Source organism: Cavia porcellus, unplaced genomic scaffold, assembly GCF_034190915.1.
Source record: "Cavia porcellus strain 051 isolate PalLab524CR breed Dunkin Hartley unplaced genomic scaffold, mCavPor4.1 scaffold_12, whole genome shotgun sequence".
NCBI classification, from domain to species: Eukaryota; Metazoa; Chordata; class Mammalia; order Rodentia; family Caviidae; genus Cavia; species Cavia porcellus.
Window position 1 is genome coordinate 64,374,960 of NW_026947495.1, and position 22,936 is coordinate 64,397,895.

Here is a 22,936-nt window from a genome sequence, read left to right on the forward strand (position 1 = left end):
CTAACTTTGTAGCCCAGGCTGGTCTTGAACTTGCAATGATCCTACTGCCTCAGCCTCCTGAGTGCTGGGATTATAGGCATGTGTCACGATGCCCAGCAGTCACTTCTTTCATATGGTTTATATCATTTGGGTTTTGTTTTTTGGGGTTTCTTTGGTACTGGGGATTGAACTCCCGACTTCACGTTTGCCAGGCAGGTGTTTATGACACTGAGCTAAGTCCCTTATTTATTTGGTCTTTTTCATTTTTACCGGTACCAGGGATCGAACTCAGGACTGCCTGCTTACAAGGCAGGTGCTTATGTCGCTGAGCTAAATCCCCAACCCCTCCAATCATGAGCTCAAACTATCTTTTCACTTCAGCCTTCCAGGTAGCTAGTTAAAAACCTAGTTAAAAACAATCTGAAGGTTAGATGTGGTAGTGCCGGTGCTATGCATTGTGGTATAATTTCAGCATTTAGTTGAGGCAGGAGTTTTGAAGCCAGCCTGGGCTACATAGTGGGTTCAAGACCAGCCTGAACTACAAAGCAAGACCTTGTCTCAAAAAACAAACAAATAAAAAACTAAACAAAAAATAAAAATTTGAATTGTACTTGTCTTCCATATGCAGTTTTGCAATTGTTATAACTGTTTCAAGGGACTAAAGCATAGCCCTGTTGTAAACAACACATATAAATATCTATATTTCTCTCATTCCTGAGACAAAATTCCAGACACTCAAAATTATGGAAGAAAGGTTTATTTAGCTCACAGTTTGTGGAGATTCCAGTCTATAATTATCTGGCTGCAATGCAGGGTGGCATGGCGGACGGGCAACAGTTCAAGACAGTAGAAGAAAGCAAAAGCAGTAAGAGCAAAAGAGGGAGGAGCAAGCCTCTTTTCCTCCTTGATATTGTAGCTGGCTTCCTGTCCTCAGGTGGGTGTGGCACCCACATCATCTCCCGTTCTCTCCTCTTGCACAGGCTCTGAAGGTTTACAGTGGGAAGAACCTGGCCCTCCGCTGAGTCACTTGTTAAACTTCTAAACTTCTCAAGTTGATACAATGAACAACATCCTCTAGAGGTAAGGACATGTCAGCTACACCCTAGGACCCAGAACTGCTGAGTTCTTAGTTAAGCTTCTAGACTTCTTGAGTTAACACAATGTATCAACCATGACAATATATAAACAACAAAATAACACTGTTTGGATTTAATATTGCTCAACTGTAAAAATAGTTCATAAAAAAATAAAAAAAATTCATAAACTCAGCTTTCACCCAATTTTTGTCCCGATAGATGAAAAGTTATTCTACTGCATAAACTGATAAGCATAGTTACTCATCTATTAACTTTTGAAAGGATTATAGGATATCATCATGCTATATCCATATCTGCAAAAAATAATAAAAGCCTATTTTGTGAGCTGAAATAAACATTTGGTTTCATTTTTCAGCCATTTTCTCTATTTTATTCTGAGTTATAGTAATAACTAACTTGTTTGAGTTTTTACTATGTGTCATTATCTAACTTAATATTTATAAGAATATTACACATAAATTTGTTTTAAAAGTCAAAACAGAATCACTAGCAGAAATCTCATATAATAAAGGAAATGATTAGGTTGAACATAGTGGCACATGCTTATAGTCCCAGCTACTTGGGAGGCTCAGGCAAGAGAACTGCAAGTTCAAGGGCAAATTGGACAATGCAGCAGCCATATCAAATTTTAAATATGGTTGGAAATGCAGCTCAGAGGTAGAACGCTTGCTAAGCATGCGTGAGGTCCTGGGTTCAGTCCCTATAAGTTCACAGCCAGCCTGAACTCTCTTAGTGAGACCATGACTCAAAAAAAAGATACTTGTCCTGTACCCAAAAAAAAAGGAACATCCTCATCTCTGAAGACAGAGACACAGGGAAGAGTATTGATATAGTGGAATGAAACTCCCAACTTCCTATGTCTGGTACGAGTTTGTGTTCTCTAAAATCAAGGAATGAATTTTAGGAACAACAGAGGTTAAGAGTATAGTATATTTATTGAGAGAAAGCAAGCTTCTGTCTGAAGAAAGACAGAAGGGGTCCTGAGCAGGTTGCCAAGGACTATCTTTTCCAGGGACTTTTATAGATTAAAATCATGGGGTGAGATGGGTTCAAGGTGGGGGAAAGGAGTGAACTCACAAGGCAGATGGGCATAAGGAGGGACAGAACTATGGTTAACCAATAAGATTAACAGTTCAGGTAAAATTGACTACATTAGGGACAAATGGGGAAGCCAGTCACATAGAAAGCGGGCATTCTTTGAGGGCAGTGACTCTTCCCTAGGGGGTTGGAATGATGACTCCAGACTTTCTCAGGGTGACAGGGAACTATTTAGAATATCAGTTCAATAGTATGAACAGGCTTTGCTAAATTACTCCCAGTTTATTACTGCTAGATACTACCCCCTTTGTCCACTGATACATGCCCATAACAATCCACTCATGTCATACCTAAGCATAAAAATATGAGCGTTTAGGCACTGTGATGGCACATGCCTATAGTGCCAGCACCCTGGGAGGTCGAGGGAAAATCATCACAAATTGAAGCCCAGCCTGGGCAATTTATTGACTGAGACACTGTCTCAAAATTTAAAAATAGGCTGGGTATGGTAGTGCATGCCTGTAATCACAGCACTCAGAGCTGAGGCAGTAGGATCCTTGCAAGTTTGGAGACCAGCCTGGGCTACAAAGTGAACTCAAGTTCAGCCTAGACTGCATAGAGAGACCTCATCTCAAATAAATAAATAAATAAATAAATAAATAAATAAATAAATAAATAGAAAAAGGGCTGGGTACGTAGCTCCATGGAAAGGCCTTTAGTTTAATCTTTAGTACCAGAAAAAAGAAAAACAAAAAATATCATGAGCTTGCCTATTTCTTTGAGTCTTTATTTCCTTATGAAGTATTATATGGCATGTAAAACTTTTATTAAGTAAACTTCACGTCCTTCTCTTGTGAATATGTCTTTTGTGTTAGGTGCTTCTGCCATGAACCCAGTGATGGCTGAGGAGCCTTGCGATAGGGTTATTCTCTGCAATCCACTGCAGGTACAATTCACAGAAATGTTTTCAGAGGCGATGGATCCCTCTCTCCCCCTTCCTCCTTCCTGCTGACTGGAATGTAGATTTAATCTCTGGTATGCAGTGCAACAGACAGCAAGATAGCCCATAGCCAGAGCCATGGAATGCCACACCAGGACAAGGATTAACAATCTCTGGTACTAAAAAGACTTCAAAAATCTGAGAAACTTCTACCTTATGTAAGCACCTATTGTCTGCCTTATCTTTGTTACCTCCAGGCCAACTCACTCTTTGCCCTATTGAACAGCAGGACTTGGGGCTTTGCTAACACATCCTTTCTGTACCTCTGGACCTTAGCAGCTGACCTCTCCTAACTTAGACCATGATGCAGGAAAAGGGAAATAAAGAAACTGCAAAAATCCTCTCCAGATAAAACCTCAGCTTGCGAGGCTACAGACATGCATAATGCTGCTTTGCTCTGGGAAGCTAAATGTCAGGCAGCCTTTTCTTTCTGTATCCATTCCAGCTCAAATCCTAACTTCTTGCTTCTGCCAACTAGATCAATGCCTCTGCCAACTAGAGCAGAGAGTGTATTCTGGGAAAATCAGAAGGGAAAGTCACAGATGGGTTTTCAAAATGTTGCCTCTTTACAACGACCTGAAGGAAAAAAGCTAAATTTTATTCCTTTTCAATCCCTTAAATCAGTGGTGGCAGACCTGTGGCATGCCTGCTATAGAGGACTGCTTTCACTGAAAGCTCTAGAAGGTTCCCTATCACTGCCTCGTCATTTCCTATCCACTCAGCCACCAAATTTATCTTTTAAAAATGACAAACAAGGGGCTGGGGATTTAGCTCAGTGGCATAAGCGTCTGCCTTGCAAGCAGGCAGTCATGAGTTCGATCCCTGGTACCGGTAAAAAAAAAAATGACAAGCCTGCACACACCTGTAATCCCAGCACTCAGGAAGCTGAGGCAAGAGGCTTGCCATTAATTTGAGGGCACCCTGGACTATATAACCAGACCCTTGTCTCAAAAAATAAATAAATAAATAAATTTTAAAAAAATAAAATATAATAAATAAATAAATGTAAATGACAGACAAGCCAGATCCAATGGTACATACCTATATCCTAGCTACTCGAGAGGCTGAGGCAGGAGGATTAAGTTTAAGGCCAGCCTAAACAATTTCCTGAGACTCCATCTTAAAAAATAAAGAGGCAGGGATGTAGTTTAGTGACAGAGCATCCTTAGCTTCCATCTACAGTACCACAAAAAAATAAATAAAGTGATGGATAAAATCAGAAAGAAATTCGATTACAGGCCTTTGGGGCTTCGAAGAGGAGAGATAAGGAGCTAGTGTTTAGAGAGTTCCTAAGTTCTATTTATGTTGTCGGAAATGTTTTGGTGAATTATATGGTTAAAAATGGTTCAAATGACATATTTAATGTTAACTATCTTGGATCACATTCTAAGTTAATTTTTAAAACGCAGGGAAAATTTCCATTAATGATACAAGAAAGAACCCTCCTCCCCGCGCCCCCCAGCTTCCCAGACGGAGCTTTCAATCCCTGACTGCCCCTAGTGCCCTGGTCTCCGTCTACAGCCTGGTGGAGAAGCCCAGGGCCGCTCAGGCAGACGCCTTCCCCACAAGCAAGGGGCAGCCTCTCCGCAGGGCCCCACCCCTCTGCTTCCCTCCTCCTTCCGGTCCTTTGGGGCCCCTCCCCCACTTGGGGCGCCGACTCTGACACAGCGCATGCGTGCAGCCTCCCACGCCCTTTGCCGGTCTAGTCTGCGTGCTGGTCCCCGGATGCAGCAACGTGGCTGCTCCTACCGGGACCTCTGGATATCGTTACTTTTTTTGATTGTATTTTCTAAATTTAACTTGAGCACGGCTTTGAGGTAAAAAGGAGTCTAAAAAAAAAAAAAAAAGAGAGAGAGAATAGGAAAAGTGGAAATAAAGCTTTAATAAAATTATGTTAATTATATTATTAAGGAGGGGAAGAGGAGCTGGAGGGGAGGGGAATAGGAAAAACAAGCAAGATATATCTGTATCAGGGACCGTGCTCTATGGTGAATGTGATCATTATGGGTAACTAAAATGTACCAGTGAAATTTTTAAAGTAAAACAACAACAACAACAAAATAAAAAAACAGGACTCCATATAACCAAGTGGCAAGGGAAAACCTGAATCATATGTAAACCTCCTAACCCTAGATTCTTGATAACAATGTCCTCTAAGATGCATATTTGTTTATCTAGTACCTAGGGTTAGCAGGGTTCCTTCATATTTGATCTTCAGGGAAGATGAATTTAAAAAAAGAAACCCTAAACCTCCCTGCTTAGGAAAACAGAAGTAGCCAGGCATGGTGGCACATGCTTGTAATCTCAGCACAAGGGAAACTGAGGCAGGAGGACTGCCGTAAATAAATTGAAGGTCAGCCTGGATTACACAGTGAGTTCGAAGCCAGCCTAGATGATACAGCACAACTGTTTCAAAACTAACAAACAAAAATTCCTTAAGACTGAACTAATTCAGATTTTAGTTTTATTTCAATCATTCTCCCTTTTCCTGATGGTGGCTGTGATCACTAAACTGACAGTGATCCTTTTTTTTTTTTTTTTTTTTTTTTTTTTCTGGTACTGGGGATCGAACTCATGGCCTTGAGCTTGTCAGGCCCAGACAGAGATCCTTCTTAAGATTCTTCTGCACTGCACTCTTCATAGCATTTACATTAAACTACAGGACAGCACCACCCATGCAAAAGCAAATAGGGGTGGCGGTTTTGTAAGACAATCTGAGCATCATTTGTATGCCAAGCAGACAAAACTCACAGAAACTCAAAAGATGTGACTAGGAAAATTCAGAGGTGTCATCTCCGAAGGACTGATACAAACATGTCAGCTGCATCAGATTTCCAAAGTGGGAATTCTGCCTGACAGTGAGTCTGCAGTGTTCTGAACTTGCCTCTCCCCAGTTCTCTTAAGTCTCCCTCTCAGCCTATGCATGTGCAGAGAGCAGGGAGCCCCCTTTCACGCATCACCTCTCCGGCCCCAGCACAGCACTTTCCCTGGGACTGCAGCCATTCCCCAGAGTAATGGGTGCCATTTCAAAATCCCTTGAGAGGTTTTGCACTTCTGTGTCACCAAACCTTAGGGAAACAGAATGGGAGAAAGTTAAGAGGTGGTAGAAATGAAAGAGAAAAGGATCTCCAAGGGGCGAATCCATGTCCACAATAAAGAAAATGGAGGAAAACTCACAACTAAGCCAGGAGTGGTAGTGCACTCCTGTAATCCCAGCACCCAGGAGGCTGAAGCAGGCAGATCTTTGCAAGTTTGAGACCAGCCTAGGCTACAATGTGAGCTCAAGACCACCTGAACCACATAACAAGACCCTGTCTTCAAAAGACAAAAAGGCAAAAAAAAAAAAAAAAAAATCACAACTGGGAAGACACTGAGTTATATTAATTTATTATTAATCCCTAGGAGTCAGGTATGGTGGCCTAGGCCTGTAGTCTTAGTACCGTGGGAGGCTGAGGCAGGGGGACTGAAAGTTGAAGTCTAGCCTACACAATATAGCAATTTGGGAAGACCCTACTTAACAAAAAAGGGAGTATGATGTTACACACCTTTGATCCCAGCACTAAGGAGGCTGAGGCAAGAGAATCATCTCAGGTTTACTATGGCCTACACAGGGAGTTCAAACTGAACTACATGATGAGATCCGGTTTTAAAAAACCTAAAAAGAAGAAGGAAAAAAAGATCTGTGGAGGTAGTTTAGTGTATAGGCTGTCCCCATTACTGTAAAGAAGAAAAAGAAAAAATTTTAAATCTCTGGGATAAAAGGATTAATGTACAGCCACTCTTGTGCCTCAGATTCCCAAGTACTGGGATTCTAAGCATGGCCTCCACCCTTGGCTTTGGGTTTTGCTTTTGTAAAGTGAAATGTTTCGTATATATTCAAAGCATTGATCAGGCCATGACAGTGCTTGTACTGTGCAATAGTATTTGTTATTTTTTACTTCCTGAACTTCTTTCCTCATGGGAGCCTGTCCTGTTTTGCTCCAGGGTATTTTTTTTTAATCTTGCTTTTTCCTCTTTTACTAGGCCCAAGCTCCCTAGCTTCTCTTTCACGCCTCACTTTTACTTTTTAAAAAGACCTTTCCACTGCTTTTTGCTCATTTTGTCAAATTCTTTGAGAAAAGAACTGGAAACCACCTCCAGGAGACATAAGTAAAGGCAAAGCAAAGCAAAACAAAACAAAGCCTCCACCCCCAGCCCCCCATACCTTCTTTTCAAGAACCAAAATTTTTGTTTTGTTTTGTTTCTGAGACAGGGTTTCACTACATAGTTGAGGCCTTCCTTGAATTTACTGTGTAGTCCAGACAGACTGGCGTTGAATTTGTGGCAATCCTCTTGCCTCAGTTTCCTTTTTTTGTCTTTTTGAGACAGTGTCTTCCTATGCAGTCTAGGCTGGCCTTGAGGGGACTTTGTAGCCCAGCCTAGTCTTGAATTGGCAAGGATCCTCCTGCCTCTGCTTCCCAAATACTGGAATTACAGGCGTGAGCCACCACACCTAACAAAAAGATAAAAAATAAAACTATTGGCGTATTCTGAATACAAAGGCAGACAACAAAGCTTGTAGTTTATTACAATTCTTCCCTTCTAATAATTACCTTCTTCCAGTCCAAAATATTTTCATTCTTTCAGGTCCTACTCTGACATAAGTTAGCCATTAATCTTGGCTATTAATCAACTCCACCTCTACCCTGAATAATGGCTTCCTCAATAGAAAATGAATCACAAAATGCAGACAGCATTTTTTACCTGGCAGACCTCGGCATGTTAATGTCCCATGTGGCAGTGAGAAACGAACCCTTTCTGCAGTGGAGCAACTAGTTAAGAGAGGTCAGAGGTGGCCAGCTCTTCTGGTCATGAATCATCTTATTTAGGATTCCCTGGGGCATCCCAGGCACAGCGGTCCAGGTTGTGCACCAAGTAAGCAGTGAGCACTGTGGCCAACAACCGGTATTTGAGTTAGCCTGCGGGCAGTGTGTGCCAAATGGGTAATCATATGCAACATTGTCACTGCCCAGCATGAATTTATCATCTGGGTGCCCAAGGTAAAACACATAGCCCCAGCCCTGCAGTATCTGTCAAGGAGCCAGGAGCTCCGCCCCAAGTATCACCTTTTCCATATGTCTTTTAACATACAGTAGCTGTTTTTAATCCTTTTGCAGCTAAGCACCCTTTTCCCTTCTTTTTATTTTTTTATCTTCGAGGCAAGGACCTGCTGTGTAGCTCAGGTTGGGTTTGAACTCACAGCAATCCTCCTGTCTCACGGTGCTGGGATCACAGGTGTTTGCCCCCTCCCAGTGAAACCAGTGGCTTTTTAAAATTGCATCCAAGCTACTAGCTGTGGCAATGTAAGCGTGCTCCAAAAGCTGGAATTTCAATGTGGAAATTTTTTTTTTTTTTTTTGAGGTACTGGGAATTGAGTCCACAGAGAACTGAGCTACATCCCGAGCCTATTAAATATTATTTTGAGACAGAGTCTTGCTAAATTGTTCAGACTGGCCTTGCACTTGCAATCCTACTGCCTCTGCCTAACACACTAACAATTAGCCAGGATTGTAAGCGTGCAGCAGCACACTTGGCCCAAAGTAGAAATCTTGTTATAAAACTGTACTACTGCTGGGCATGGTGGCTCATGCCTGTAATCCCAGCATTCAGGAGGCTGAGGCAGGAAGATCATTGTGAGTTCGAGACCAGCCTGGGCTACAAAGTGAGCTCAAGGCCAACCTGAATTGCATACAGAGACCCTGCCTCAAAAAGACAAAAATAGTAATAATAATAAAATAAAATGAAATAAAACTGTATTACCAGGGGAGCTGGAGATGTGGCTATTTAGAAGAGTTCTTGCATTCCATGCATAAGGCCCTAGGTTTGATCCCTAGCATCACCAAAAAAAAAAAAAAAAGTACTATTAGGTTCAAAATTCATTTACATTTTTACATGAAATTACATTTGTCAATAAAAGAAAAGGAAGAGTTGTTAGAGTCTTTAAATGTTAATTCTAATTATAAATTTTGAATGGATATATAAAATGGTTTTAAATATTTTCTCACCCAGTTATGTGATCAGAGGCCCTCACTGATAATGAACGCCTCAGAATATGAGGAGTTCAGCATTAAAAAGTCTGGATCACAAACTGTGAAAAGCCATTTCAGTCATAAAATCTGGTATGGAAATGCATTCACAGGAATAGGTTAAAACCAATAATTTAAAAACATGGAAATTTGTATTTGCAAGTTTTATGTGAATTCCATGTTTAGTATTATCCCGAATATTCTGTATTTTATTTTTAAATAAAAATTATATACCTTGAAGAAAATGTTATGGATATTTTTAACTATCATCCAAATGGCTCAAAATTTCTAACTCTAGTGTTCTACATAAAGTTATCATTTTCTGTACATCATGATATGAAAAAAGTTGACATGGCCTGAAATAAACAGGTTTCATAAAGGCACCATCCCAGCACTTAACCCCCTTCCCAACTCTCATGCACTCTCTCACTTCAGAGTTAGGGCAGCCAGGCGTGGTGGCGCACCCCTATAATCCCAGTGATACAGGGGAATGAAATTCCTGAACTCCTATAACCGGTATGAGTTCATGTTCTCTAAAATCAAAGAATGAGAATATATTTGTTGAGAGAAAGAAAGCTCCTGTCTGAAAGAGAAGGGGTCCTGAACCGGTTGCCAAGGTCTGTTCCAGGGACTTTTCCAGGGACTTTTATAGATTAAAATCATGGGGTGAGATGGGTTCAAGGTGGGGAAACGGGGAACTCACAAGGCAGATGGGCATAAGGAGGGACAGAACTATGGTTAACCAATAAGATTAATAGTTCAGGTAAAATTGACTACATTAGGGACAAATGGGGAAGCCAGTCACATAGAAAGCGGGCATTCTTTGAGGGCAGTGACTCTTCCCTAGGGGGTTTGGAGGGTAACTCCAGGATTCCTCAAGGTGACAGGAACTATTTAGAGTATCAGTCTTTAAGATGTGGGTGCATTTGCTTGGTCTTTTGTCTTGAGGCCTGGCCCACAGCAGGAGGTATCTGTCTCCCCCATAGTTGCAAAGTATCTGGGCTTCTGCACTGGTTCCTTTGAGGCCCTAGCCTATACAATTTCTTTTTCTTTCTTTCTTTCTTTTTTCTTTTTTTTGTCTTTTTCCTTTTTACCGGAACTGGGGATCGAACTCACGAGTGCCTGCTTGCAAGGCAGGCGCTTATGCCGCTGAGCTAAATCCCCAGCCCAGCCTATACTATTTCTAACTCAGCTGCCTGCAACACCAGCACTTGGGATCACTGCAAGTTCAAGACCAGCTTGGGCTACAAAGTGAGCCCAAGGCCAACCTGAACTACATAGGAGACCCTATCTCAAAACGATTAAAAAAAAAAAAAATGGAGAGTAGTCAAGCTCAAGGTTCAAGCCTGTGTGTCTCAGGGTCAACAATTGGGAGTAGGAAATTTTTTTTTTTTTTTTTTTTTGAAACAGGGCTCACTCTGTGATTCAGGCTGGAGTGTTGAACTCTTTATGTAGCCCAGGCTGGCCTCACACTTGTGACAGTCCTCCTGTCTCAGTCTCTGGAGTGCTGGGACTATAGGGGTTCATCACCACGCTTGATTTTGTTTTTTTTTTTTGTTTTGTTTTTTTTTTTTTTTTGAGATGTTTTCATTTTGTAATTAAGGCTGGTTTTAAACTCACCATGTAGTCCAGGCTGGCCTTGAACTCCAGGCAATTCCTCTGCCTCAATTTCCCAAATGCTAGGCTCACAGGTGTATACCACCACACCTAGTTTAGATAAGATGTTAATATGCAGTTAGGGATTGAGCCCTCCAGGAAGTCAGCCCAAAAAGGCATGAGAATTGTGCTTAAACTGGGCGTGGTGGCTCACGCCTGTAATCCCAGCATTCAGGAGGCTGAGGCAGGAGGATCATTGCGAGTTCAAGACCAGCCTGGGCTACAAAGTGAGCTCGAGGCCAGCCTGAACTGCACAATGAGACCCTGTCTCAAAAAGACAAAAAAAAAAAGAGAATTGTGCTTAGAGGTAAATCTGAAGAGCCTGGCCTCAGGATGGAGACTCACTAACCAGGCCCGGAAATTAGAAGCAATTTGAGACTAAATTGTAAATACCCTTGCTAGGAGACTCAGTTCCCCGCCGGATCTGTATTAGCTAAGTGACCATACTCGACTCCTAGTGGTTTATTGTAGTTACACCCACCTTGTGCCCATTTTGTGATTTTGCTGTTTAAGTACCCCTGACAAAAAGCCTCCAAAGCCTGCTTGGAAACCTAGAAGCAGTCTTCTCTGTACTGCCAATGAAATTCTTTTAACTTCCTAATTTTAGTTTGCAACTTCATTCCTTCATGTGGTAAGACCACAGACTTCACACATCTGAGCCAGGCATTGTATTTTTATCAATATCAGAAGCACAGCAACAGGAGGAAGCTATTTGGGGTTTATTTCATTTCATCCAAGTTACTTTAAAACCTGGTGACTGGGCTCATTCCTACCACATAGCACCTTATGTTCACCCTTCACAAATACAAAGATTGCCTTTTTTTTTTTTTTTTTGATAGCGAAGATGGAACTCAGGACCTTGTACTTGCCAGGCACACGCCTTACTTCTGAGCTGTATCCTCAGCCTAAGGATTGCCCTTATGAAATGAGAAACATCAACAAATTCTTATACTAGGCCTGGCCCTCTCCCAAACTCCAAGGTGACCACACCTCATTTAAATTTTCAAACAATTTACAATATAACTGATTAGATTTCTAATCTTTCTAAGAAAGGGCCAGTCACTTGTATTGCTAAATTAACACAAAGCATTTTCTTGCAAGAAAGGGAGGCATGTCAATTGTGACTTTATCAGTAACTTTGCTTTAGTACAAATCTATAACTTATGGTTGTCATGGGTTTTGGGAAGTCCCCTAGTCCTATCCCTATTTTCATTTAAAAAGAACAACAAAACAAAACACCTAAAGCTCAACGCTTTAAAACCCCATGTTGGGCATGGTGGCCCATGCCTGTAATCTCAGCACTTGGAAGGCCGAAGCACTAAGAGTATGAATGAGATCAGGCTGGTGGGATCCATAATGAGCTGAAGCGCAGCCTGAACTGCATAGCAAGTCCGTCACATTAAAAAAACAAAAAACTTTAAATCTCCTTGAGTACGCAGAGGATTACATTTCTAGATTAACAAATTCATCTTATTCACAATAGAATTGGACATCAAGGTATAAATCTGGGGCATAGGTACCCTAGCTGGCGACTGTGCCTTTTTAGAGATGTTATAGTCACTCCATTCCCCACAATCTGTCCTCTAGAACAGATGCTGGAGCTCTGTCCTCGCTACGCAGCGCTTTATGAAACACCATGACCAGGGGTCCCGCTACCCATGCGCACTCTGTGACCGAAACCCCGCCAGACCCGCCTCGGGCTGCCAAAGGAACCGCGCAAAAGCAGTCCCGGCCCGCCACGCTTGCCCTCGCTGTCGCAGTTTTCAGCACTGGCCCTCTCCAGTGGGCGATGCAGATCACAGACACTGGGATCCTGCACTAGGGAAGGGCAGATCTGAGAGGCGAGAAGGGATCTGCACACCTTTCAGTCACAAGAGTGTGGGGCTCTATTTCATGAACAGGAGGGCAGTGAATTCGGAAATGGAGACCTAAAGGCCTCCGTGGGGGAGGGGAAAAGAGCGCGAGAAGAAAAGGAAAGGCCTCTCTGCTGACGCCCGGTCACGAGGCGTTCTCCCGACGTGGGCCCTTGCCATTGGTCGAGATCGCGGTGACGAAACAGCAGCCGCCTGGGCGCGAATCGCGGCCAGAGAAGCACTGCATTGGAAGTTGGCAAGGCGCGCGCGCTCCCGCGGCCCGCCGAGCCTCCGCCCTCGCCACTCTGCCCGCCAATCCATTCGTCCAGTCCCCGTTCTCTCCCACTAGGACCCGCCCATTTTCTCAATCGCTCCTCCCCCAAATCGGTGGCGCGCGGTAAGCGCATCACGTGACAACTGGCCCCGCCTCTTCCTCTCGGTCCCATATTGAACTCGAGTTGGAAGAGGCGAGTCCGGTCTCAAAATGGAGGTAAAACCGCCGCCCGGTCGCCCCCAGCCCGACTCCGGCCGTCGCCGTCGCCGCCGGGGGGAGGAGGTATTAGGGGGAGCGCGGGGGGTTGATGGGCAGTGGCCGGCATGGGGGGGCCTGGCTCGACGGGAGTGGGGAGGCCGGGTGGATCTGGTCGGCCGTCCCGCGCTCTGCGTTGAGACGGGCGGTGGGAGGGGGAGGGGAGCGGGGCTCGAAGGCTTCTCCGGGGCTCCTCGCCCGCCTCTGCCTCTCCACCGGTCGCAGCCATAGCCCGTGGGCGCAGCGCGGCTGGGTGGGAGGCTTGGGCGGGATAGAGGCCCGCTGGTTGCGCGGCCTCGTCGGCGAGGCGGAGAGCGGCATGGCGGGCCTCGGCGGGAGCGGTTGGAGAGGCGGTGGGGGAGGGGAGGGACGAGCAGGCACATCCGGGCGAGCGAGCAGGCGGGCGGCGGCCCCATTGACATTGATCGGCTGCCGCGTTACGAAATGGCGCATTGGCTCGCAATGGCCGCCGCCTCGCTGCGCCGCGGGGGAAGAGCGCGGGATTGGAGGGAACTGGCAGGAGGCGCCCGGCTGAAATAAATGCTGCAAATGGCCTCGGAGCTCGGCGCGGCGCGCTCTCTGTAATTCTGCCGGGCATTTTTAGGCCTTTACTAATTCTCTGGAAACGAGAATTCATTAATTTTTGGGCCTGTGTTTTTTTTGCTCCACCCAGTTGGAAATATGAGGTTTATGAGAAGTTTGCTGCTTTAAAATGCTTTCGATCTGCTATTCTTGCTCGAGTATTTTTACCATAGTACATGTTACCAAAATTGGCTACGTAGCTGAGTCTTCCGGAATTTAAGTGTAAAATTTGGAAAAACAGTTTTTAAACCTGTTTTCACATTTGGATCGACTATAGTAGTGTTTTTTAGATTTTTGTTTCAGAGAACTGCTGTCAGAACGTTCACGTGTTTGGAGAATTTCATGTAGATTTTAAGTTTTCTATTGATTTTTTGTGTGTGTGTTGTCGATCAAATAATTTTATTCAAGACCTGGAAAAAATGAGACGGACGTTAGGCTGTTAATTACGTATTTTTAAGAGTTTTTTTCCATATTAAATTGCTTAACATCTACTTCTAGAAGACTGGAAGATGTGAGTCCCTTTAGGGAATTTGGATCAACATTTTAATGCATGAATTAAATGGCAGTTCATATAATTTAAAGTAAAAACAATTCCAAGCTGCATCATATTTTTCAGACAGTAAATTTGTGTTGGTGCTCTGTTCTGTACAGGCAGTAATGCTGTACCTAATTTAAATCCAACTTGACAATGTGTTGTGATTCGAGAAATGTTTTATGTTTTTAAAGGTTTATGCAAGTGCATGTAAAGTAGTTTCTATAGTACATAATAAATTGGTTGCAGAAAACTCCTAGGATGGGTCTTTTGTCTTTGGTTAAGCCTAAGAATGTCTATTTAACTTTGTCACTTAGAACTTAAGAATGTCGCAGTTTTGTGGCTTAACATGCTTGTTGGAGTGCAGATTGACAGCACTTAAAATGGAATGGGTGTGACACTTTTACTAAAATTTTGGTTTCTTAGAAAATGTCTTCTCATTAGCAGATCAGCCCCCAGGTACTTTTAGTTGTGGCTTGAAAAATTAAAAGGATTTTTGATTATGCAATTCTCTTGGACTCCAGTTTTTGGATGTTAGTGTTTGCAGTTGATAGGCTGGTGTTGGTTTTCTTGGCACCATGGCAAACTTCTTAACAGGAGATGTTTGTTACATGTATTTGTTACTTTTTCTTACATGTTAAAGAAAGGTGCAATTTAGAAATTTCATCTCCTACAAGAAGTAATTGTAGCTGGGTGTGGTGGCACACACCTGTAATCCCAGTACTTGGGAGGCTGAGGCAGGAGGATTGTTGCAAATTGCTGGGTTAGCTACACAGTGTACTCAAGGCCAGCCCGAACTGTTTCACAAACACCCCCAAAAAAGTAATTAAAATGTATTGTTTTTCCCCCCCCTCAGGGCCATGATCCAAAGGAACCAGAGCAGTTGAGGAAACTGTTTATTGGTGGTCTGAGCTTTGAAACTACAGATGATAGTTTAAGAGAACATTTTGAGAAATGGGGCACACTCACAGATTGTGTGGTAAGTTACCAAGGGAATAAAGTGGCTTTTAGGAAAGGATGGTCTGTAAAGGCATATTATAAAACCTTGAACATTTTATGTTGCAGGTAATGAGAGATCCCCAAACAAAACGCTCCAGGGGCTTCGGTTTTGTGACTTACTCTTGTGTGGAAGAGGTGGATGCAGCAATGTGTGCTCGACCACACAAAGTTGATGGGCGTGTAGTGGAACCAAAGAGAGCTGTTTCTAGAGAGGTATTTTATTGGTATGTTGTATAATATGTGTAATTGTGAATGTCTGTTATTTTTGACTTAACATTGTTTTATCTGTAGGATTCAGTAAAGCCTGGTGCCCATCTAACAGTGAAGAAAATTTTTGTTGGTGGTATTAAAGAAGATACAGAAGAATATAATTTGAGAGACTACTTTGAAAAGTATGGCAAGATTGAAACCATAGAAGTTATGGAAGACAGGCAGAGTGGGAAAAAGAGAGGATTTGCTTTTGTAACTTTTGATGATCACGATACAGTTGATAAAATTGTTGGTAAGTAACAATTCCTAGGAACTTGGGTGAGACAAATGGTTTTTGCTTTGAAAATTTGCTATATTGTTCATGATTTTGTTATGTTTGATATCTGTACTGTTGTGTAGTTCTGTTTTCTAAGCATCTACACCTGTAGACACCAGCATCTGGATCAAGAAATACTCCCTCATCCCCATTCAGACTCAGCTGCCTTCTTGACAGTGTTTTAATGTTATGAAATGACAGGATGTCGTTTATGTGTGCTTTTCCAAACATAAAATAACTTTTTTTGTTTTGATTAAAAAAAATGTAGTTCAGAAATACCACACTATTAATGGGCATAATTGTGAAGTGAAAAAGGCCCTTTCTAAACAAGAGATGCAGTCTGCTGGATCACAAAGAGGTGAGTAGGATTTGTGTACACTTGCAGAATAGATGGGTGTGGTGTTGGTAAAGGTCTTAAAAATCATTTTGTGTGTATTTAAGGTCGTGGAGGTGGCTCTGGCAACTTTATGGGTCGTGGAGGAAACTTTGGAGGTGGTGGAGGGAATTTTGGCCGTGGTGGAAACTTTGGTGGAAGAGGTAAGATGCACTTACTAGTTCTCAGTACATACGTATCTGATGTGTAATGAATGAAAAGCTGAATATATAATTGTAACTCGGTACCTTGACTTTCCTCAGGCGGCTATGGTGGTGGAGGTGGCAGCAGAGGTAGTTATGGAGGAGGTGATGGTGGATATAATGGATTTGGCGGTGATGGTAAGTTTTAAGTGATGTTTAGTATTTTAACTTTGTTTCTGTGCTTCACTGAAAATTGACTTACTGCTTTCTAATTTAGGTCAGCTTTAAAGGGTTAAACAGTATAAGTATACTTAGCTAGTACCATAAGACAATGCGCTGCCCTTGGAGACTGAACATAGAGGATCTAGCTCGGTGGCGTGAGTGCCTGCCTTGCCAAGTGTGGGGTTGTGAGTTTGATCCTTGGTACTGAGGGGGAAAGAAAAAAGAAAAGCTAGAAATGTTCTGATTTTCCTTGGTGATGTTTTTGAAAGTGGAGGTAGTGAGTTTTCAATTTGAATTGAGCTCATTCAAAGAAACGGTCATATTAATTCTTACTAGCCTACTTGTAATCCCAGCATTCAGGAGGTTGAGGCAGGAGGATTTCTGCCAAGACATAGGCCAGCCTGGGCTACATAGTGAGTTGGAGCCCAGCCTGAATTAGAGCAAGACCCTGTCTCCAAAACACAAATTTCCTACTGGCTCAGGTTCTTTGCTCTATTAATGATATAGTAGGTCATTTCATTGGTTTGACAATGTCTTTAAATGTTATATAAGCTCAAAATTAAATGTCTATCCTCTATACATTAATTTGTTCTTCTTTTTTTTTTTTTTTTTTTATTTGTCTTTTTCCTTTTTATCAGTACCAGGGATCGAACTCACGACTGCTTGCTTGCAAGGCAGGCGCTTATGCTGCTGAGCTAAATCCACAGCCCCCATTTGAAATTTATTGTTTGATCTACTTTATCTTTTAGGTGGGAACTATGGTGGTGGACCTGGTTACAGTAGTAGAGGAGGATATGGTGGAGGACCAGGATATGGAAACCAAGGTGGTGGATACGGTGGTGGTGGAGGAGGATATGATGGTTACAACGAAGGAGGCAATTTTGGTGGTGGTAAGTTTGCTTTATTTAAATGTTAAATATTCAACATAGTTCTATTACAATGTTTTTTTAAAAAGTGATGAAAAACATTTTAAGTTCTTTTCATTGTGTTAAAAAAAACACCCAAATGGAGATAAACTCAGTTTTGTCTGTTCATTAAATTGACAAAATACACTAAATTCTTTTTGGAAGGTTAGTAAAATGGCTGTTTACATTTTTTATGTTGTGTTTTTGGCAGAAATTTATTTGTTGGGCACTTTACACAAGATTTGCAAATTATATGAATACTCAGACTTGTTGAATATGATACCATCTGGGGTTAGATTAACAATCTGTCATTTTGCAGATTTTAAATCTAACCCATTTCTCTGGGTATTAGTGAATTAATGAATTGGACCCTTAACAGGTTGATGGTGTTCGTGGGATGAGAACACATGCCTAGGGTACAGTATCAAATAAACTGGCATTCTCCTAATACCCTAATACAGTTTTGTTTTTTAATTTTTTTGGTACGGAGAATCGAACTTAAGAGCCCTGGCCTTACCAGGAAAGCCTTGTGCTGCTGAGCTACTTCCCCAGCCCCCTAACAGTTAGCTAGAAAATGCTTTTGGCAATCTTCCACTTTTGTTTCCTCTGTTTAGTAGAGGGAGTTTGGTGGCTTTGAGGTCTGGAAAGTCACATGGAGTGTTACAGAACATGATGCTGTGATTGTCAGTAGATTAGTTATACAAATGAAAACTCACAAAAAGTAACTGCAAATGAACCATAAAATCTTTGTGATTTCAGGTAACTATGGTGGTGGTGGGAACTATAATGATTTTGGAAATTACAGTGGACAACAGCAGTCAAATTATGGACCCATGAAGGGGGGCAGTTTTGGTGGCAGAAGCTCTGGCAGTCCTTATGGTGGTAAGTAACTTCTTGAGTCAATATTTTTCATAGCCATTTCAATTTAAAATCCTGTATGTATTTGAAAATTCTTCATGTGTATTTCCAGGTGGTTATGGATCTGGTGGTGGAAGTGGTGGATATGGTAGCAGAAGGTTTTAAAAAAAACAACAGAAAAGGGTAGGTATCTTTAAATTTTTATCATGATGATAAAGAATATGTGGAACTGTTCACTGAGTGTAATAATTTTTTTATCCTGTATTATTCAACAGGCTACAGTTCTTAGCAGGAGAGAGAGCGAGGAGTTGTCAGGAAAGCTGCAGGTTACTTTGAGACAGTCGTCCCAAATGCATTAGAGGAACTGTAAAAATCTGCCACAGAAGGAACGATGATCCATAGTCAGAAAAGTTACTGCAGCTTAAACAGGAAACCCTTCTGGTTCAGGACTGTCATAGCCACAGTTTGCAAAAAGTGCAGCTATTGATTAATGCAATGTAGTGTCAATTAGATGTACATTCCTGAGGTCTTTTATCTGTTGTAGCTTTGTCTTTTTCTTTCTTTTCATTACATCAGGTATATTGCCCTGTAAATTGTGGTAGTGGTACCAGGAATAAAAAATTAAGGAATTTTTAACTTTTCAATATTTGTGTAGTTCAGTTTTTCTACACTTTAGTACAGAAACTTTAACATAATGCAGTTTTGAAGGTGTTTCCTTGTGAGTTAACAAGTAAAGAAGATCATTGTTAATTACTATTTTGTATGAATTTTGCTAAAGTTAACTGTAAAGAAACACCTACTGACTTGCAGATTTAAGGGGAATAAATCTATTCTCCCCATTTCAAACCATGATACAAATGGGCACTGACATGTGGAGAGAATAGATATTTGTATGTTTGCAATGTGTGTTTTAGATAAAATAGGATTGGGTATTTAAATTAGCATATTTGTGAATTTAATAGCATTAAGATTACTTTCAAATGAAAAATCTCAAAATTCTTATGGTTTTGTGCATTTTCTTTCAAAATGTAATTATGATTTTTAGTGTGTTAGATTTGCTGAGTCCTAGCTGTGTTTAAAACATCTCCATTCTGCATTTACCTTGGTCACATTTAAACTGCTGCGTAGTATTTGGGTATAAAGAAATGTCTGCTGCCCTCCATTAAATCCCGGGAAAAGGGTAGTGGATGTTTTCCCTCTCTCACATTAAAAACCATTAATTTTTTGAGATAAAGAACCACTAAGCCTGCTGTATCTGAGCAAATTAGTGGATACTTGGTTTTGTTTTCTTTTCAAAGCACACAAGAGGAGGCCCTGTTTTTACATCTCGAGTTATTTTTGGGTTTTTTCCCTTCCCCCAATACAGGCTTTCAGAACAAGAGAATAAAAATCATGCATTATCAAACCCTTAACTGGCTGGCATGCTTTCTCCTCTTTTACCCTATACGTTTTGCTGAATGAAACCAAGGGTAGTTTAGGTGTGATTGTTCAGAACCATTCAATGCAGCAGAAATGTAGCACAGTTGTTTAGTACAAGCATCTTATTCCCCAAAGACCTGGATTCAAATTTGGATAATCACCAAGTTCTTAAATTCCCAGAGGACACATTGTGTTATTCTTTGTGTATATTTTAATCTAAATCATGTTGGTGTGAGTTGTCAATTTGTTTGGAAGACCCTGGTTGAGAAAAGAGTTTTTAGATTTAAAGGTCATATAAATCAATGTCTGTTTTGCGCCAGCTAGTGCTTACAATTTCTTTCATTCAAGCCCTAAGTATGTGCCCTGCTGTTACTTTTTCTTTGGCAGTTGAACATTGAATTCAAGATTTTTATTTGGTTTTTAAAGTACTAAGCAAAACAAGCAATAAAAAGGGGAATGGGGCGTGCTAGTGTTTGAATATGCTCTCTTGTTGCTCTAATTCTGTGCCTCTGTGCATTATTAATACTTGGATGCATGCAATGCCAGCATGGAAATTGGTCTTCACAGACAGAAAACACTCACAAACCAATAAATGTAACAGACAACATTCCATTTGTTAATGGGCATATGTGAATAAGCAGTGTAGAAAATAGGCTAATAGAAAATGGTTAAGTCCTTCATAACTAAAAGTGTGGTTATATAAATGGACACTGTCAATGTTCATAAGTTAAACCTTGGGTACCTGGTCAAAATACTGCTTGGGAAACATTAAAATTGAGCTAAATTGTCTCAAGTTCTTTTATTCATACAATAAAGGTTGAAAGAATGGGGGAAATTAACATTTTCTGTTTTTGTTTGTGAAATTGTCTGATACAACCTTGACAGTATCCTTTAATGGCATATGAGGTTAATTGTACTGTTATAACCAACTTTCTGTGTTCTGGAACTAGTTCAATAGTGGAAATAATTTTCAGTTAAGTTACTGTTTGCAACCAACCTATAAGCAGGTAAAATCTTTGTGTGTGACCTGTTTATAAGTTGTGTTAGCTTAGCTTGTGTGAACAGTGTGGAAAAAGTAAGCCATGAGGAGAGCGATTTAACCAGCTTTAAAGGACCTAAGATGTGCTTTTTAAAGCACAGTGTGGATCAAAGAAAACTCACTAAGACAGGACTTCAGCAGCCTTTTGAGTATGGACAAGTCAGCATAAATAAAGAATGACAAGGCAGCAGCAAGAGCTTCAACTACAGAGAAGTGGAGGCATAAGAGTCTATGATGATAGTGAGCAACTTTGCAAAAGCTAGTTAAATCTGCTTATTACAACTGAAATATCGAAGAAAGTCTAGCAGGAAGGAGCTCTTCGCCTTTTGGAACATCAATGAGAGATAGTTGCCACAGTTGCTAGGTCTAGCATTTAGACCTGCAAGGAAGGGCAATAAGCATTAGGTAAGGCTTGAATTTGAATTTTTTCACTAATTAAAGAGTGATTTTTTGTAAAGCAAGGTAAGAGTAATCTTTTTGATTTGCAGGTTGAATGAGAACCCTACTTGCCTAAATGAGGAATGTCTTTCCTACCATCTTAAATACGAAGGTTTCTGGCTGGGTAAGGTTTGTAGCTCACAGTAAAACTTGACACCATTTATTTCCATATAAATTTATATTACATACTTTAGAACACGAGTCCCTCTAATAGACACATTGGCAAAAATTACCAAGCTAAAAGCTCTTGCTACTACATTTTGACACAATTTAAACTCTTAGGTAGTTTTTAAAATTCCCAAGGAATGGCCATCCCATATTCTTCATGTATACAACTCAGTATCTTTAGCAGAGTCAGTTCTTGGTAACAGAAAGTAACCTCAACTTTGAAAATATAAGCATGATGTAACACAGCCAATTAGAAAAAAACATCTTCAAATGAACTTAGTAATTACAGATAGAGAAAATTTGTTTTCGTTCAGCTGGCTTCATAAGCTGTCAGATTCAGGGAATTTGGACTGGTGGGGTAATTTTGGTTTTCATTTTGGTTTTGTTCATTTTGGTATCTAACTAGAAGCAGTAGGAGCCTGAGTACACTAATGGTCTTTTATAAAAAGGTATCTTTCCCAAAGAATAATTACTTGGTTACTATTTCTATTAGTTGCTGATGATTCATAAGGGCTATTTTTGCTGCCCCAAAAGGGCATATTAAAAATTGAGATTTAATTCACTTTTGATAAAGTAACATAAAAGACACTCAAATTACTAGTTTCTGTAGAACAATAGAAGGTTGACTTTAACACAACTGAATTTCTACACACAGCATTTAAGTGTTAGTAAGGCCATAGCCTTTAAAAAGATAAATCAAGGTTTTAGTGAATTAAATTTCATGAGACAGGAAACACTTTTTCTTTTAAGGACGGTCTTTCGGTTCCATTTTACTTGTGAAATAAAATTATTTTATTTGAATGTAGTTCTGTTGTCATTTCTGAAAAATGTATTCTCTTAGGTGGTAGCACCAATAAAGTTGGAAAGTGCTTTAGGCAAATGTAAGCTGATTTTTAACATGTGTAGGTCACTGCTTCCAGGAATACATTTCTTAAAAAGCTGAGATTACACTTGTGTTCTAAAGGAGACAATATCTGGTATAATCCATTTGTCAGGAATAAGGAATAGGGTTGGTTTTCAAGAGCTCAGTGTAAGTCAAAATTCAATATTTCTAATGGTGGTTATCTCCTGGGAGTTTAATGTCACAAAGTAGTGAATAAAGCATGTTAATGTGCAGGGGTAATGTAAGGGTGGTTAGCCTGTGTGAATACTCAAAATAACTTTCAAAGCTTCAATGTTTGACTTGAGAGGTGGTCTGTAATGGATTTGAATGTTTCATTTGTGGTATAATGAAATGTTTACGGAAAGATGACTTTTTCATTAAAGTATTTTTAGAAATGTGTGTGTTGTTTTGTCAATGTTCATGTGACTTAAATCATATAGTTGAATGTTACAAGTTCAGTAATAAAACAGGAAGTTTGGAGTGAGCCATCTGTATGCTTTTTAAAATGTGGTCTTACTAAATGGAACCAGAACTGGGAAATCGATGTACAAAAGAAGGGTATTTTTCAAAGCTTAAAAATGTTCCTTGCTTAAAAGGACACTTGTCCAGAGGCCAAAATACACGTGAGTAAT

The 22,936-nt window shown here is 40.9% G+C and overlaps 1 protein-coding gene across 3 annotated transcripts; it reads left to right on the top strand.

Annotated features, from left to right (window-relative positions):
- Positions 1-13,052: 13,052 nt before the first annotated feature.
- Positions 13,053-22,703, top strand: Hnrnpa3 (heterogeneous nuclear ribonucleoprotein A3). Of its 3 annotated transcripts, XR_010050885.1 has the most exons (12): positions 13,053-13,244; positions 15,188-15,310; positions 15,397-15,543; positions 15,622-15,832; positions 16,125-16,214; positions 16,298-16,393; positions 16,493-16,570; positions 17,344-17,484; positions 18,259-18,381; positions 18,470-18,540; positions 18,633-21,220; positions 21,304-22,703. XR_010050885.1 is itself a non-coding variant. In XM_005008660.4 (11 exons), the coding sequence occupies exons 1-10, from the start codon at positions 13,173-13,175 to the stop codon at positions 18,520-18,522; spliced, it is 1,134 nt and encodes a 377-aa protein (XP_005008717.1). In that variant the 5' UTR covers positions 13,053-13,172; the 3' UTR covers positions 18,523-18,540; positions 18,633-22,703. The 3 variants fall into 3 exon arrangements, 2 of the variants coding, with proteins under 2 accessions (XP_005008717.1, XP_063115424.1); XM_005008660.4 differs by having other exon boundaries at positions 18,633-22,703; XM_063259354.1 differs by lacking the exon at positions 18,633-21,220.
- The last annotated feature ends 233 nt before the right edge of the window (positions 22,704-22,936 follow it).

Coding starts and splice junctions, on each gene's coding strand:
- Hnrnpa3 (XM_005008660.4), top strand. CDS start 13,173: ATGGAGGTAAAACCGCCGCCCGGTCGCCCCCAGCCCGACTCCGGCCGT. Junction 15,311..15,396: donor GCACACTCACAGATTGTGTG/GTAAGTTACCAA, acceptor TTTATGTTGCAG/GTAATGAGAGATCCCCAAAC. Junction 16,571..17,343: donor TAATGGATTTGGCGGTGATG/GTAAGTTTTAAG, acceptor TTTATCTTTTAG/GTGGGAACTATGGTGGTGGA.